The 18,640-nt window shown below is 34.0% G+C and overlaps 2 protein-coding genes across 2 annotated transcripts in view; one reads left to right on the top strand and one right to left on the bottom strand.

Moving 5' to 3' along the window:
* LOC126881705 (protein rogdi) overlaps positions 1 to 1,107 on the top strand; it is a 28,531-nt gene extending 27,424 nt beyond the window's left edge. The window contains exon 7 of the mRNA XM_050646118.1: positions 912 to 1,107. Coding sequence (XP_050502075.1) covers positions 912 to 980 — 69 coding nt within the window. The 3' untranslated portion in view covers positions 981 to 1,107. The remainder of the gene's footprint in view (positions 1 to 911) is intronic.
* Positions 1,108 to 10,239: 9,132 nt separating this feature from the next.
* Positions 10,240 to 10,893, bottom strand: LOC126882720 (zinc finger protein 239-like). The gene has a single exon (XM_050647707.1). It carries the CDS (start codon positions 10,891 to 10,893, stop codon positions 10,240 to 10,242), a length of 654 nt encoding a protein of 217 aa, XP_050503664.1.
* Between the last annotated feature and the right edge of the window lie 7,747 nt (positions 10,894 to 18,640).

Raw genomic sequence — 18,640 nt, 5'->3', positions numbered from 1 at the left:
TTTCTCGGTTATTTTTCTCCACTCTTTCCTGTCTCTGGTTTTTTCTTTCCAATGTCGTATGCCCGCCTTGTTGAGATCACTTACTACTTCTTGTAACCATGTAGATCTTGGTCTTCCATGTCTTCTTTTGCCAGCTGGTGTCCATTCCAATATTGAGAATATCGTCGTAGTTAATCCGGATCTCCATATATGTCCTAGCCATTTTGCTCTTTGTTGTTTTATTTTACACACTATATCCTGCTTAATTTCTTCCAGTAGCTCAAGGTTCGTTCTTTGTCTAAATTCATTGTCACTTATTTTTATTGGTCCTAATATTGCTCTTAGTATTTTTCTTTCTTGTATTCTAAGGTTTTCCTCTTGTTTTTTTTTGTCATGCTAAGAGTTTCGGCTGCATACATCATCGTCGGTCGAATTATTGTTTTGTATACTTTCATTTTTGATTTCTTACTCAATAACTTGCAAGTATGTATTGTATTTTAAAGTGAAACAAAACAAAGATTGTTCTGAAGCCCTTTCCTCAATGGAGGTTAGCTACTATAATTTCAAATGCTTCTGTATTTAGCTGTTCATGATAGTATTTTTCTTCCTAGCCCTCTGCACACCTGCAGAAAGATTTATGAACTACCGATTCACAAAATCTCTTTTCTCTCTCTCTCTCTAACTCACGTACATACTCATTTGATTTTTGATTTATTTATATCAATTTACGCCGTTATTAATCAAAATTAAGAGTTTGCGCAATGATATGAAAGGATTGTAATTTCGAAACGAGTCTATTTATGTAAATTTTATTGCATTTGAGTGATATTTAGATAAATTGTTGATTTAGGGAGTAAAATTTATCTCCACAAATGACTCACTAGCATCGGTTTGTGTGAAGAAAATATTTTAATTTATATTTTTTGTTTCAGATCTGTGTTTTTTCTCAGTATAAAGATTTTACCGTAGGTTCCAGACCCGCTAGTCCCGTACCAAGTTAGACTCACAAATCGAATAATTTATTGAGAATTTATTAAATATTATAATAATTATTGATATTGTCAATTTCTTGTTGTTGGTTTGACAAATGTATATATTGTAGGTGTTAATAAATGTAAGTATTGTTGAGATACTATGTTTTTAACGGAAAGAACCTTACACCAAAAACTCTTCCCTTATTTATAGTCCAAGAGCTGGAAGCGGAATTTGCTCGTGATCGGTAATATGGACAAACTATACAGGGATATGTTGAATTAGTCGTGTACATGACTATCCCACACGGGCGGACAGCTGAGCGGGGGACGAGGGTAGTTATAAGGGGTCAGGCAAAGTCGCGGTTTTTATTATTTTTTGGGAATAAATAATTCATGAAGTAACTAAGCAAAATCTTCAGGGGCGGACAGATAGTGCACCTAAATTTGGGAATATGTAAGTAGATCATGACGTAACTAAGCGAAATATCCAGGGACGGACAGATACGTGGGCGACAAAGGGGTGAATATGCATATAAGGGTTTTTTGTGACGCCCGTGATCGAGATAGTGTACCAAAATTTGGGAATAAGTAGGTCATGCCGTAACTACGCAAATTCTCCAGGGGCGGACATAACTTTAGCTATATCCCTAACTCATGCATCACAGTTTATTCTTTAAAGTTGAACTGTTTTTATACTGTCTTTCACATAATTTTTACGTATTTTTTATTTTTAAAATTAATTAAAAAATCAAATAATATTGAGTGCTTTGTACTGACATTAGCATAGTGGGTGGATTCTAAGGGTTAAAAAAGTGCAACCAAAGAAATAACGTTTCATAAGCAAGGAACAAATTTTTATTGATTTAAATACATACGTTCAGAATTTTAATGTGAACAAAACTGTTTTTAACGTAGTAATCATCTTTGGGGGCATTTTTAGGGGTTGAAACGTTGAACGGAGTAAAGTGGTGTAACAGGTTTCTTTAAGATGTCTACTTCTCACATGCGCTTTCAAACGAGTAAATGCAATAAAACAAATGTGACTGTTTGGGAAAGTATGCAGTTTCTATTTAAAGATTTTGGTTTATAATTTTTATATTTAACATATACAGTATGTCCCTGTAAGTTGTATCCATATGGAAAACTTTTTTATTATTAATTTTACGAAAAAAAGTTATTCTTTATAAAAAGCTCTGCATGGTCCAAAACCTAAGATTTAACCATCAAATATCAAATTTTTTGAATATTATACGAGGTATGTCAAAAAGTTTGAATTTCACTCAAGAGTAAAGTAGCTTTATTTTTCGTAATATTGGAAATTGCTATTATGAAAAGTTGTTTGGAATTAAAAACTATATTCTAATATGCAATTACATCCTTCTAATTGAAAAAAATTTTTTTTGAGAAATTATGGATAACTATTATTATTTTTTCGTTATTTCAATTCTGATAACCCTTTTATTATTAATTTTACGAAAAAAGTGATTCTTAATAAAAAATTCTGGATGGTCTAAAACTTAAAATACAACCCATCTTATATCAAATTTTATCAATTTTATACGAGGTATGTCAAAAAAGATAAATTTAGATCAAAAGTAAAGTACCTTTATAGTTCAGAATATTTCAATTAGAAGGATGTAATTACATACTGAAACATAGTTTTTAATTTTAAATAACTTTTCATAATAACAATTTTCGATATTGTGAAAAATAAACGTATTTTACTCTTGAGCGAAATTCATATTTTTTGACATAACTCCTATAAAATTGATAAAATTTGACAAAAGATGGTTGTATTTTAGATTTTAGACCATGCAAAACCTTTTATTAAGAATCACTTTTTTTCGTAAAATTAATAATAAAAGAGTTATCTGAATTAAAATAACTGAGAATAATGTTAGTTATCCATAATTTAAAAAAAAATTCAATTAGAAGGATGTAATTGCATACTAGAATACAGTTTTTATTTCCAAACAACTTTTCATAATAGCAATTTTCAATATTGTGAAAAATAAAGCTACTTTACTCTTGAGTGAAATTCAAACTTTTTGACATACCCCGTATAAAATTCAAAAAATTTGATATTTGATGGTTAAATCTTAGGTTTTGGACCATGCAGAGCTTTTTATAAAGAATAACTTTTTTTCGTAAAATTAATAATAAAAAAGTTTACCATATGGATACAACTTACAGGGACATACTGTATATTAAGTAATACTAAATATCTCCTTTCCAACAAATATCAACGTATTTTATATTTCTCTTACAGTATTTTCGGGTTTAACTGTATACAGGGTGTTTCATTGGGAAACGGAAATACTTTAATGGTAAATAGAGGTCACCGAGCCGGTTCTAGATAATATATATGTTACAGTTCAAGTTGATTCTCAGTTAGAGTTGACTCCAACTAGTTAGAGTCAACTCCAACTGAAACGAGCAGTAAAAGTTGATTTTAAAAATTTAAATCAACTTTTACTAGTTGGAGTTGACTCTTCCTGGATCGATTTAGTAAATGTTGATTATACGAGAATCTCAAGTGCATTTTTAATGAGTGTGCGTTTCTTTGTTTTGACCGTTTTAACTACTTATTAGTATAGTCTGTAACGTCGCCCCCGTTAGGTAAATTATTCTGATTCGATTTTTTGCACAAACTTACTCAAAGAAATATATCCGTATAACAATCCTTATAACAAAATCATGCGGTACCGCGGTCGAAAAATTGTTTAACCAATTTCAGTAAAGTCAGTCAGTAAAGTGACTCTTTATCGAACGAGTCTGATATTACGAGCAGAGGAACATACGCGTTCGATAAAGAGTATTGAGGTGGTGCGTACAAAATTGTATCGTCAATCATAAAAAACATTAACACTTACTTATAACTTTGAGGAAATTTTTTTAATTTTAGACGAAATAAAAAATTTGTATGACAGTAATCACAGATGACTTTTGCATGATGGCCGGTTTTGATGTTTAATCGATAGTTATCAATATTGTATACCTACCTAATTACTATATCTGTAAAGTTTTGATTTATTTTGTATGAATATAATTGCGAAACACAACAGAATTTTACTTTTTGACAAAAATTTTATTAATAATAAGATAAATTTTGTACAATATTTTTAATAATTAAAGTAAATAAATTTTAATTTCACTCAAATAAATAATCGATTGCTGCCATTGACCACTTACATTCAATCTCGGTTAATTTGATTAATTATCGCGGCAGGTAAAGTAACCATCTTCTTTCAATACAACAAAGTGTTACTTTACTGCCGAAAATGAGGGCAAATGAGTACAATAATGAATGATTTTAGTGACGTTTGGCGATAAACAATGATTTTAAACAAATTCGCAAAAATACACACACCGGCAAAATTAGCCGAACACCTTAAAAATGGGACATGTTTGATATCTCGAGTTTCCTAAACCACTGATCCGATTTGAGTGATTCTTTTAGTATGTTATAGCCTTATTATTTAAGAATATCGTTGTAATAATATTGTTGCTAGACAGGTAAATATCATTTTATACCGGGTGTACAAAGCATGCTGCGCTTTTTCTTAAAGTTTGGAACACCCTGTGGAATATTCTAGCATATTTAAACTATTAAAATTAATACTCGATTGTAGATTTAGGCTTTCTTAACATTTTTCTTGTTGATTCATTTACTTATGTGAGATAATAAAAAAGTTATGTGCGTTAACAACTATCCATGTTTTTCATCAATAAATCCTCATAGTAGGGGAGGAAAGTATACTAAATTTGCAGTTACTCGAGCTTTATGGAAACCTATTGGATTGTGAAGAGTATGTGCTAAAATCAGAAAAAGGTTAAGTTAAAATTTCCATAAAGTGGGGGACTTTTCATTTTTTAATTTAATTTTCCATTTGAAACAATCATTTTTCTCCGATTATGGCGCTATCTATCCATAATTAGAAAAAATGTGTCGAATAAAAGTTGCTTATTTTGGGTGTCACGAACCCCACCTCCGTGGAGGTTCGTGACACCCCACGGAGAGGGGAGGGGGGTAAATTTTAAAATTTTAAATACGAACCCTGCGATATTTCACGAAATGAACATCAGATCGTAAAACTGCAAAATACACCTATTCAATATTTCAATATTTTTCAAAAATCTACCGAATGGCACCAAACACGACCCCCGCGGAGGTGGGCTGGGGGTGACTTTAAAATCTTAAATAGGAGACATCTTTACAAACTGCAAATTTAGCATACTTTCCTCCCCTACTATGAGGATTTATTAAAAAAAAAACATGGCTAGTTGCTAAAGCACATAACTTTTTTATTTTCCAACAAAAGCAAATGAATCAAAAAAGAAAATGTTAAGAAGGCCTAAGTCTACAATGGAGTTTTAATTTTAAAATATATGTACTAGAATATTCCACAGGGTGTTCTGAACTTTAAGAAAAAAACACAGTATAATTGTAACACCCGGTATAAAATCATATGTACCTGTCTAGCAACAATATTATTACACCGATATTCTTAACTAATAAGGCTATAACTTACTAAAAGAATCGCTCAAATCGGACAACAGGTTTAGGAAATTCGAGACATCAAACATGTCCCATTTTTAAGGTGTTCGGCTAATTTTGCCGGCGTGCTAATTTTCACTTCGTACAAATTTTTTTTTAGATCCGTTGGGCCTTTTTTTCTCTAAAATTGACTGTTGTCGAGTTATTAGCGACTTACAATTTGAAAAACGCCAAAATAACCATTCTTAAGGTTTAATAACTCGGTTAAAGATAATTATTGTGAAAGTCGGGCGAGCAGCCGTGGAGTAACGGCATAATCGCTGGTCTCATATGCCAGTGCACCTGGGTTCGAGCTCTGCTAAAGACAAACCGTTTTCATTTCCAATAATGACACGAGCCGTCTCACCGTGCCTCGGAGAGCACGTTTTAAGCCGTCGGTCCCCCTGGGCTAGTGTACATCGACACTAGTTACTTGAAACAGGGTTAAAGATGTAATTGGCGCCGGAACTGTCCGAAAGGCAAAAATGCCATATGATATTATAATATTATGAAATTCAGAAACTAAAAAAATTCAAAGATTAAAGCTACCTCTATAAGATCCTAAAGAAAATTTTTGTCATTATTTCATTAATAAGATATTATTTTTAATTACCTATCAACAATGAGCGCTAACCATTGGACGGCTGGAATGGTGCATCTCTTTAGCACTCACCATTGACGGCCGCCTAATACGCACTTAGCGCTCATTGTTAATAATTAAAGATAAAGCTTAGTAATAAAACAGTGACAAAAATGTCTGCTGGATCTTGTAGAGGGGGCTATAAACTTTGATTTGGTCACTTTCTGACTTTCATAATAATGGATTTTAACCGAGTTATTAAGCCATGAAAATGGCTACTTTCGCATTTTTCAAATTTTAAATCGCGTATAACTCGACAACAATCAATTTTAGAGAAAAATCACAAAATACCTTTTTTTGCTCAGTATAACCCAAATAATCTAAAAAAAAATTGTTCGAAGTGAAAAAATTATTTTTGTGAATTTGTCTAAAAAAATTGTTTAAACAATTTATCGATCAAGGTACTGCCTGGCACCCAGTAGATTTGTTATAAGGACCTCTTACTGCCTGGCACCCAGTAGATTTGTTATAAGGACCTCTTTTTGAGTAAGTTTGTGCAAAAAATTCGAATCGGAGTAATTTATCTAACGGGGGCGACGATACAGCCTAGACTAATTTGAACATATTCAGTAACATTTAATTTCTAGAATCGGCTGTTTGTGTGAATCAGAATCAACTTTTACTAAATGGCATTGGGAAGAGTATACTTTTCCTAGTTGGAGTCTACTTTTACTAGTAAATGTTGAATATAAATCTTCATTTTATATTTATAATCAACTTTTACTGAAACCAGCCGTTAGAGTTGACTCCAACTAGTTGGAGTCAACTCCAACTGGATAATCAACTTGAACTGTAACATATACATACTACATTTTTTGCCCTACCGACTTTTATAACCTAGTTACAGAGTGTGTTATCGTTTTTACCCATTTCTGTTCTAAGCCATAACTTTAGAACCGCCCTGTATATTTTTTTATATTTGGTACACATATGTCTCATTAAAAACCCAAACGACCGACATACTAACCATAAGAAAAATCCAGGTCCGTATTAACAAAAAATTATAAAGTAGTTGTGACCTTAAAACAACACCCTGTATATTCAAATTTTGAAAATCTGTTTGCATATTTGAAAAGAGCACAAAAAAGTAAGTTTAATGGTTCGCTTCAATTTTTCGGCCAGACAACTTAATGACTTTACTTTTGAAATTATATTGAATTTTTTAAGAACTCTGACATTAAAAAGCCGATATTTATATAACTTTTAGTTATAAATTATTAAAGTTAATGAATAAATACTCTTTTTAAAAATAATCAATACTTATTTACCACATTGGAACGACCCAATTACTAATCACAAGAAAAATCCAGGTGCGGATTAAGAAAAAAAATATAATATAAAGTAATTGTGACCTTGAAACAACACCCTGTATATTGAAAATTTGTAGGCGTATTTTAAAAGAGCATAAAAACTGCGTTAAAAGGTGCATGTCAAATTTTTGCGCAGATAATTTAATTACGGCAATTTTGAAATATTGATTAATTCTGTCAAGGTGACACGAAGCTGCCAGAAAATTTATGAACAATCCCAATGTAATTAGAAAATCGATTCGAAATCTTTTAAAACGAGCAAGGAAACGCATCGAACAAAATGGAGGACATTTTGAGCAACTGCTATACGCCGTGAGCTCGTACGTAGAAGGGATATTTACAAATTCGCGAGCGCCAGTAGTGACAAGTCTGTAAACGTTTACTGGAAATTTGACATAAATGTCAAAGTGATTAATTTAAAATTAAAATTAAAAACATTAATTATAAAAAATATTAGTTTGTCAAAGCTGTGGTATATATTTTTACCTTAAATATACTTACGTTTTAAATACTGAATTTAAGTTTTTTAATGTTCCGTAATATGTAATTATAAATTAATATATTAATCTTGGCGCCATCTACACGATAATTGTGAAAGTATCCGAAGTAAGAAATTCATATTTTATCAATAGAACGTCAAAATGATTAGCAAAATCTTAAAAAAATCGATTACAATTTAATTACTTTTTTGCGTTGTAAATATTAAGCGATAACAATTAAATAATAAATTTAAAAATTACCAGTGAAAGTTGATTAGTAATCCACCAGGAGCGACACCAGCGAAGCTCAGAGCGTATAGTTCAAATATTTTTAATTTATGTTAAGTTGTTGAATTGAATTTTTTTTTATTAGATATAGCTGTTTTTTATTCTTTGCTAAATCATTAAAATATCCCAATTCTCGCAATTCTAATTTTTAATGATGTGCATACAGCTACAAATACAGATAATCCATGAAGCCTGAGTAGTAAATAAGGATTAAGTATTTTTAAAATAAATTTTGATTCATTAACATTAAATTATTAAAAGTTAATAATACCTGGTTTTTAATTTCAGAGTTGTTTAAAACTTCAATATAATTTCAAAACTTATGTAATTAAATCAACGGCGCAAAAAATTAAAATGAACCTTTAATCACAGTTTTTTATTGCCTTTTAAAATGCGCAGACAAATTTTCAAAGTTTCAATATACAGGGTGTTGGTTCAAGGTCACAATTACTTTATAATTTTTTGTCAATCCGGACCTGGATTTTTCTTGTCATTAGTAATTGGGTCGTTCCAATGTGGTAAATAAGTATTGATTATTTTTAAAATGAGTATTTATTCATTAACTTTAATAATTTATAACTAAAAGTTAATAATACCTGCTTTTTAATGTCAAGTTCTTAAAAAATTCAATATAATTTCAAAATTAAAGTCATAAAATTGTCTGGCCGAAAAACTGAAGTGAACCATTAAACTTATTAGTTTTTTGTGCACTTTTCGAATGTGCAAACAGATTTTCAAAATTTGAATATACAGAGTGTTGTTTTAAGGCCACAATTACTTTATAATTTTTTGTTAATCCAGACCTGGATTTTTCTTACGGTTAGTATGCCAGTCGTTTGAGTTTTGAATGTGACATATGTGTGCCAAATATCAAAAAAATATACAGGGTGGTTCTAAAGTTATGGCTTAGGAAAGAAATGGGCAAAATCGATAAAACACCCTGTAACTCGGTTATAAAAGTCGGTAGGGCAAAAAATGTAGTATATCTAGAACCGGCTTGGTGACCTCTATTCATCGTTAAAGTATTTCCGTTTCCCAATGAAACACCCTGTATAAAAAATTTACTTTTTCCACCTACCTCTACCGAAAGTATACTTTTCCGGACCTGATTGCAGAGAGCAAAGTCGTACTTTTCCTCCCTAGGGAGGAAAATATTTTTCCTCCCTAGGGGGAAAAGTAAAAAAGTAAATGTGACGCCATGGTATTTCAGTCATGAAATACAACTTATTGACGCCCTGTACAATATCTATTTTCTATTACGTAAGTATCTATACATTTTAACAATTATTTAAAAACACCCTGTATTTTGCAGAATGGTAAAAAACAGTAAATTGTTATTCTGATTTAACAATGTTTACATTAATAATTTGACTTATATTTGACATTTGACAGTTATATTGTACCTACTTGTTAGTTTTAGTTCTAATAAATTTTGTTGGTTAGTTACATAAATAAATTAAGTAAAAATGAAATAATGACTTGTTATTTGAGGAAGGCGGAAAAACCATATGTATAACATGGGAGTAAAGTGCCTTTTCCTTCCTTGAATGATTACTGCCCTCCGCTACGCGTCGGGCAGTAAACTTCATTCTCGGGAGGAAAAGTAGCACTTTCCTCCCTTGTTATACAAATAGCTATTAACAGTATTTACCACCCTCTTACGTAAAAGCTATTTACAAGGCCTCGTTATTCTTTAACTTCGTGGAATATGGCAGGATAATTGTTCATATTCAAAGAATCGCTTATTCCTAGAAAACCATCTATGGTGGTTATTATGGGAGCACTCAAATCGTACAACAGATTTAGGAAATTCGAGACATCTAACCTGTACAATTCAGCAAGTGAGTCGATTATTTTTTTGCCCTCAAGTGTATATTTATATCTTATATTCACTGTATTTACATAGTCCCAACGAACTCCTACTGTTTCGATTAAATTTATCATCCGGCTCGAAGGACCAGTGACATTCATTAGATTTTTTTGCAGTATGTGTTCGTATGTTCTTTCAACATAAAAGATACTAAACCCTCTGCTAAGGGTTTTCTCCAGTTTGCATTATAATACGATCTTTCAAAGAATGAACGTGCATTCTCATAGTATGTTTTTTCAAATCACCTGACTGAGCAAATGATTTTAAGCAAATTTCACACTGATAAGGTTTCTCACCAGTATGCACTCTTGTATGTTTTTTCAAATCACCCGACTTAGAAAATGATTTAAAACAAATTTCACATTGATATGGTTTTTCTCCAGTGTGGACTTTTATGTGTTCTTTCAATGTACCTGCATGGGAAAACGACTTTGAACACATTTTGCATTGATAAGGTTTTTCCCCATTATGAATTCTCATATGTATTCTAAGATCACCTGACTGAGAAAATGATTTTGGACACGTTTGGCATTGATAAGGTTTTTCGCCAGTATGTTTTCTGATATGTACTTTCAAAGCACTCATATGCCAAAACGACTTGGAACAAATTTCACATTGATAAGGTTTTTCTCCGGAGTGTGCCCCCATATGTCCTTTCAAAGCACCTGCTTGGGAAAATGTTTTAAAACAAATTTCACATTGATGAGGTTTGTCGCCAGTGTGCACTTTTATATGTTCTTTTAAAGTACCTGCATGGGAAAACGACTTCGAACATATTTTGCATTGATAAGGTTTTTCCCGAGTATGGATTCTCATATGTATTTTAAGTGTATTTAACTGAGAAAATGATTTTAAACAAATTTCACACTGAAATGGTTTTTCTTCAGCGTGCTTACTGACATGTATGTTCAAAACACTCGTATGGGAAAACCACTTAGAACAAATTTTACATTGATAAAGTTTCTCTTCAGTGTGCTTTCTTTTATGAGAGTTGAGATAACTACGTCGATGAAACCATTTAAAGCATATTTCGCATTTGTGAGTTTGTTTAGAGTGAGTTTGAATATGTCTTTTTAAAATCATCTTTTCGAGAAATCTGCTTGCAACAAATTGGACATGAATTCTCTTCAATGTGCAAACTATTATTTGACTCTTGATAACCTGAAATAAAAACGAAGCTATAAAAATTTGTTGATTGTAACAACGATAGGTGCAATTCTTAAAAACTAACAAAGAAAATATTAAACTCAATCATTACTATAGTATCGAGGCTCTTCAGCTATCGGTAAAACCCTCTCTCTTCCAGTATCACAAACCCTTAATTTTAAATAAGGAATAGACCATCTACGAGGAAGCCCCCACAGGAAGAAGGCCCTTAAGACGCCCACGAATGCGATGGAGAGACATATTATGTTATATTGTAAGATATTTTTTTAAAAAAAATTTTAATGTAGCCCTTTATTGGGGTTTTCAAATAAATATACCCTTTACACGGAAGATTTTTTCCTGAAAATATTCCACAAGAACTAAAGCGCTCTAAGATAATAGCCATACTAAAGCCAGGCAAACCCGCCGACAACCTAAAAAAAACCTAAAAACAGAACAATTGCGCTTCTCTCTGCCATCTACAAACTATTAGAGAGGCTTATATATAATAGAATCAGCACAGAACTGTTCCAGGTGATCCCAGTCGAACAAGCAGGTATTCGGCCAGAACGAAGCTGCGCGGACCAGGTAATGTCACTCACCACCTACATCGAAGCGGGTTTCCAAAGAAGACTTAAAACTTCAGCGGCATTTATTGATCTCTCGGCAGCTTACGATACAGTATGGAGAGAGGGCCTTATATACAAAATTCTCCGTGCAATCCCCTGTAAACCAATAGCACGCCTAATAGATAGCATGCTCAACGACCGAATGTTTCAAGTAGTGATGGGCACAGATATCAGCCCACCAAAGAAACTTAAGAATGGCCTACCACAGGGGTTAGTGCTCTCTCCACTACTATTTAGCTTATACTTAGCAGATATGCCGGAAGCACAATCAAGAAAGTTCGGATACGCCGATGACTGGGCCCTCACTACACGATGCAGAACACTAGAAACGTCTGAAGAAGTTCTGACGGCAGACTTATATATATTGGGTAAATATTTCCGCAAGTGGCGACTTCAACCAAATGCATCCAAAACAGAAGTTAGTTGCTTTCACCTGAACAATAAACTTGCTGGAAAGGAACTCAACATACGGTTTGAAGATACCACACTTACCCACAACAAAACTCCGCAGTACCTGGACGTAACACTAGACAGAACGCTATCATTTAAAGAGCATTTAACCAAAGGTTGAGTACAAGAAATAACGTCATACAGAAGCTCTGCGGTACCACCTGGGGAGTATCGGCTTCCACTCTCGGCTCTACTGCCTTAGCCCTTGTTTTCTCGACCGCTGAATATTGTGCTCCAGTTTGGCTACACAGCCCACACGTAAAAAAGGTCGACACTCAGCTGCACAGCACTATGAGGATGATCAGGCCCGGACTGGGCCGCCGGCCCACCGGCCAGCGGGCCGGTGCGCCTTTTGCCTCCGTTAGTACCTATCCATTAAAAAAATTAAACGCTGAAATTTTTTTTTAATCTTTACACAAAGATTAGGCGGCAAAATTCCCCTAAAAACTGTTTTTACTTCATGAAGAAACAGAAACTGCTACAGAAACCTACATAATAAAGGCAGTGGGTACAACAAAATATAACTTGTATCAGGTATTAGATAATCAAATAGCACAGATACGACGCGCGGCGCCCTCGAAGACCATTTTTACGATTCGGGCGCCTTTCGTATGTATCAATATTCGCTGTTTTTATTATAATACATAGGCGCCCTCGAAGACCATTCCTACGATTTGGGCGACTTTCGTAGGTATCAATTTCCGCTGTTTCTGTTATAATAAATAACTTAGATACGACGCGCAGCGCCCTTGAAGATAATTTTTAGATTCTGCCGTCTTTTATAAGTATTAATATCCGCTGTTTCTATTGTAATAAATGGCTTAGATAGGACGCGCAGCGCCCTAGAAGATAATTTTTACGTGATGGGCGCCTTTCGTAGGTATCAATTTCCGCTGTTTATATTAAATACTTATAAAAAAGATCTTCGAGGGAGCTGCGCGTCGAATCTAAGCCATTTGATTATCTGATACTTGATACAAACAGTGTTACATCCCACAATTGGCCTATAATAGATATGTGTAGTTTTCTGCGCTCCATAACTACATTATACATATAGGATTGTTGTGCCCCAGAATCCTAAATAATGAAGCCAGTGGGTACAACAAAATACAACTTGTAACCTTGTATCAGGTATTAGATAATACATAATCAAATAGCTGAGACGCGACGCGCGGCGCCTTCGAAGACCAATTTTACGATTCAGGTGCCTTTCGTAGGTATCAATATCCGCCCTTTTTATTACAATATAAGAGTGTTACATCTCACAATTATTGGCCTAAAATCTGAGTGCAGTCTTCTACGCTCCATAAACTACATTATACATATAGGATTGGTGCGCCCTACAATCCTACACAATGAAGCCAGTGGGCATAGTAGAAACGCAAGTTTGTCAGAATGTGCAAAAAGTGGCCATTTCAATGTTTGGTATAAATGTTTAAGAAATTCGATACGCCGCCTTTAAAAATAAGAGCTTGCCGATATTGTAACATCCCATTAATCATTATAGTAATCAACTTGCATATTAGTACAGTTAAAATTATTAAAGAGTAAATTATTAAGCAAGAGAAATTTAACTTTTTTTCTACTTTTAAGGACAAAAATTTCATTTCCCAATTTCATTAGCGAAACCGAATTCAAAATTATTATACACATCATTTTTGAAACGCTATTTGGTTAAAATATCTCATATTTGTTGGTAAAAAATATATTAATTTGTCTGGACTAAATTACGGTTTTGTTGATATCAGAGGACTTGGTATTCACACAGTGTTGCCAAACTGAATTTTGTTATATTCGGTTTAAATTTTCTAGCGAATTTCAGAGCAGACTATACAACAAAATTTAACACACCTAGCTCGAAAATAGCACGGTTTATGTTACCCACATCCTCGCATCTCTGACCAATCAAGCCGAAAGCATCCTTCTAAAAAACCTCCTCATTTAAAAACCTCTTTAGATCGATATCCCCATCTTCCCGTTTCTTTCTTTTGCTTGTTAGTTCAAAACTCACACACTTATGTAAACTGAGCGATTCTTCTTAGAAGTGACGTTGAAACCAGCGAGATGTCCAGAAAGGATTCACTATTACTTCTCTCCGAACGTAGGTTTCGAACCTGTCTCAGGATTTCTTCCTTTGTGATATCCCTGTCTATATTAAATATGTCCCCCTGGTCCTGACAGTCCCGGACGTTCTCTATTACGTTTCCCTCCGTGCGGGCCACGATTGTCTTCTTTAGACGCTCGGCCTGTTCTTTCCATGCCACTTCGAGGTTTAGGTCCCGTCCTCGTGTCTGCACTACTTTAGTTTAGCTTGAGGATTACTCTGCGCAGGATTTTCCACTTCCCTTCACGATCACCTTCTGCGTCACTACGTTCATACTCCTCCAGCGCGAGGTGAAGTTCCATACCCAGACGACTTCCAGGAGCATCCTGAGGTTCCTACCTCTGTAGCCTCCTCTATACTGTTAGGGACGCCTCTCTAGTCTCCAGTGTCTCCATGTCTTCCCTCAATTTAGAAATAATTGCCAGTAGTGTCTTGTCCCTTTCCATTTTCGTCACCCCTTTCTCTACAGGGACCATAAAAATATTCTGATGATTTCCCCGGTTCTCTTTTTTCTGACTCTACCTTGTAATTATGATCATATAATTAAGTTGGAGGTATCTCTCCTGATCTGTATGTATCTCCTGTACATACAACCAATTTCGGTTTTTCCTGATCAGGTCGTGGGACCTTTCCCCCTCACCTAAAAGTCCAGGTTCCAAGACCACTACTAAGTCGCCTGCAGGTTTATTTCCTCTTCCCGGTTTGGCGGCCGTAGAGTAAAGTGATCATCTTCCAACTCGACTTTATAGTGTGTTAATTTTTTCAAAGCCTATTTTCCCTGAGTTCAGGACCGTTGCGATCATTTGTCTCTTTCTTTCACAAGTTATTGGGGAAAGAACTCTTCTTCTGTGTGGACACACAGGCGACTTCTCTTCTGTGTGGGGCGACTTCTCTGAAAGTGCCCTCCATGTCTTCGGTGACTCTTTTAAGGTTTTTACGTCATTCTTGATTTTGACTTTCGCATTTGTATGGTCGAACAATGGTTTCACTAATGATTCTTTCAGCTCCTTTGCAAGGTTGCCTCCGCTGAGTGATCCGTCTTTTTTAGGTCCCTGACCGGAATTCTTTCAATATATCCCCTTGTTCCGAAGTCTGCTCCTTCCTCTTTTCTTCTTCGCTGAGTACTTACCCTTTGGCCCCTTCACTACTTATGAACACCATATTATCATCTCCTTCATAGCTTGTTCCAGCTGCATCACCACTGGTGACTCGCTCAATTGTCCCTTCGTTTTGTTTTATTTTCTCCTACGTGATTAAATACTTATCCATATAGTTCCCACAAGTAGGGGCGAATTATACTGCCCGGCGAGGCAGTGCGCCCTTGCCCACGGTAAGGCTTGAATTTCAAAGGGTTTCGTCAGTTTTCCGAGGGCTCCGTTTGCCGCCGTCTTACCTAGGTCATTCACCACTCAGGCACGGATCGTCTGACACCGTGTGGTTGCGGATTTTTTATCGAGGTTTACTCTTCTATTATACCGGGTGTCCACTTATATTTTCCCCCATTTTAACTGCCTATTACTTCTAAACGGTTCAAGATAGAAATATGCGGTTTTAACTGAAATGTTTTATTTTAGTAAAAGTTTTGTCTGAATGGATTGAATTTTTTTATATCGCTTTCAAATGCGAAATAAAAAATGGCGGATTTTTTAAAAAAACTTTGTTCTTTTTTTTAATGGAACACCCAGTATATTTTTTTTGTAAATTGAAATAAAGGTCATTCACCTATCCAGCGATATAAAGTTTTCAAAATCGGTTGTCAAATCACTGAGTAATTAATTTTTAAAATGAGGGGTGCAACGTAGATATCACATAGATACCTAAATAACATAACTGAGCAAAATGATATTATATTATGTGATTTCCACATTGCATCTCTCATTTTAAAAATTAATTGCTCAGTCATTTGGCAACCGATTTTAAAAATTTTTATATCGCTGGATAGGTAAATGACTGTTTTTTCAAGACAAAAAAAATATACTGGGTGTTTTAATAAAAAAAGTCAACGTTTTTTTTTCAAAAATCCGCCATTTTCTATTTAAAAGCGATATAAAAAATGGTCATTTACCAAAAAACTTGAAAAAACTCATTTATCTATCCAGCGATATAAAATTTTTTAAAATGGGTTGTCAAATGACTGATCAATTAATTTTTAAAATGAGAGATGCAATGTGGAAATCACATAACTTCCTTAGTTATGTTATTTAGGTATGTGATATCCACGTTGCACCTCTCATTTTAAAAATTAATTACTCAGTGATTTGACAACGGATTTTGAAAAAACTGTATATCGCTAGATAGGTGAATGACCTTTCTTTAAATTTGCAAAAGAATATACTGGGTGTTCCATTAAAAAAAAGTCAACAAAGTTCTTTTCAAAAATCCGCCATTTTTTATTTCGTATTTGAAAGCGATATAAAAAATTCCATCCATTCAGACAAAACTTTTACTAAAATAAAACATTTCAGTGAAAACCGCATATTTATATCTTGAGCCGTTTAGAAGTTAAGCCAGTTAAAATGGGGAAAAATATAAGTGGACACCCGGTATATAGAGTTTCATAGCGCTTTAAAAATTTGAAAAATTTTAAAAAGTGACTTCTATTGAACACCAATCATGATTTTTGTTAAATGTTTTTGAACCAGTAAATTCCTCTGTAGAAGCGGTTGAAAAATTACTCAAACTTTTCAAAAATTTGTTTGGAGTCTCCAGATAGCACCAATAAATGCAACGGAGTTAAAGGGATACTGGGAAACTGAAGCTATATTTTTAGGGTATCTTAATATAATTTACTATTCCCAACAAAAATAGGAAATTACTTTATGGATTTAAATTAAAATTAAATTTAAAAAAATCACAAGTAATATTTACTTATTTACTTTACATGCGCTAGGATTTGAAAACGTTTTATGTAAAGAAGGGGGTCTAGCGCCTTTGTTCAGAGATTAGGTTGGCGCCTTTTTTAGGATTTGGGTTGGCGCCTTTTTTAGGAGCCAGTCCGGCCCTGAGGATGATAGCTGGTACAATTAAATCAACTCCCACCCAATGACTTTCAGTATTAGGTCACATCCCACCTCCACATTTACGACGAATTGACGCACTTACACGTGAATACAAAAAGATCATGAACAATATAAATCTGCCGATCCACCAAGATACCGAGGATGCACGAAATACCCGTCTCCGCTCTAGAAAACCACCAATAAAAACGGCAAGAATGATACATGAGGAGTTCAACATTACGAATGCATGGTCCCAAGAATGGAACGCATGGCAAAATAACATGCCCTGCATTACCCACAAGCCACCAGGTTTTGATCTTCCACGCAAAACATGGTCCACTCTAAATAGGATCCGAACCAGACATGGCAGATGTGCATACATGCTACATAAATGGGGAAAGAACCCGCCTCCTCAATGTGACTGTGGGGAGAACCAAACCATTGACCACATTATTGAAGAGTGTCCCTCAAGATCCTACAATGGTAGCCCTGAAGACTTCCTGTTTGCAACTTCACAGTCAATTGATTATATTAATACACTTGACGTTTGTTTGTAACTATTTAAAATTTGTCATATACCTATATTACTAGTGTTTGTAATTTTGTTCTAAATGTGTTGTAATTGCCATACGATAAATAAATAAACCTTGGTACAAAAGTTGATAATAACCGAAATACAGGGTGTCACAATTAAACTTTTATTTTATTTATTTTTTAATATTTCCTGAAAGGCATGGAACAATAACACAAAATTTGGTAAGTGACGTGGTTAAACAGACGTTTCTGGCTACTACCAGAGGGGTACGACGGGGGAACGTGAATGGTTGACCCTTCCCAAATTCTACGCCACTGACAGAATTTCTATTTTAATGCAATTTTTTAATTCTCCAATACTTTCTATGTAAATAACATGCTCTCTTCATTCGTAATGATAAAGCCATTAGTTTTCGAGACATTTGATGCTTAAAATGAAGGAGCATAAGAGTTTCCTGGAGAAACTCTTAAGCTAATAAAATCTTTTTGATTTTTTTGTTCATAATCTGATCAATCGTATCTGTAACAATTTACCACCGTTGGCTTATTTTTCAATATTTTGCCTTAAATTTTTTTTAATATTCTGTGAATTGTACTTAATATGCTTATTTAATTTAAAAATAAAATTATTACAACATAATTTCAAAAAAATCACAAAATGTGCTTGAAATGTTTGTTTCAAACCAGAAGGAGTTGATAAA

This window comes from Diabrotica virgifera, chromosome 3, assembly GCF_917563875.1.
Source record: "Diabrotica virgifera virgifera chromosome 3, PGI_DIABVI_V3a".
NCBI lineage: Eukaryota > Metazoa > Arthropoda > Insecta > Coleoptera > Chrysomelidae > Diabrotica > Diabrotica virgifera.
This window is presented reverse-complemented; position numbering and strand designations above follow the sequence as displayed.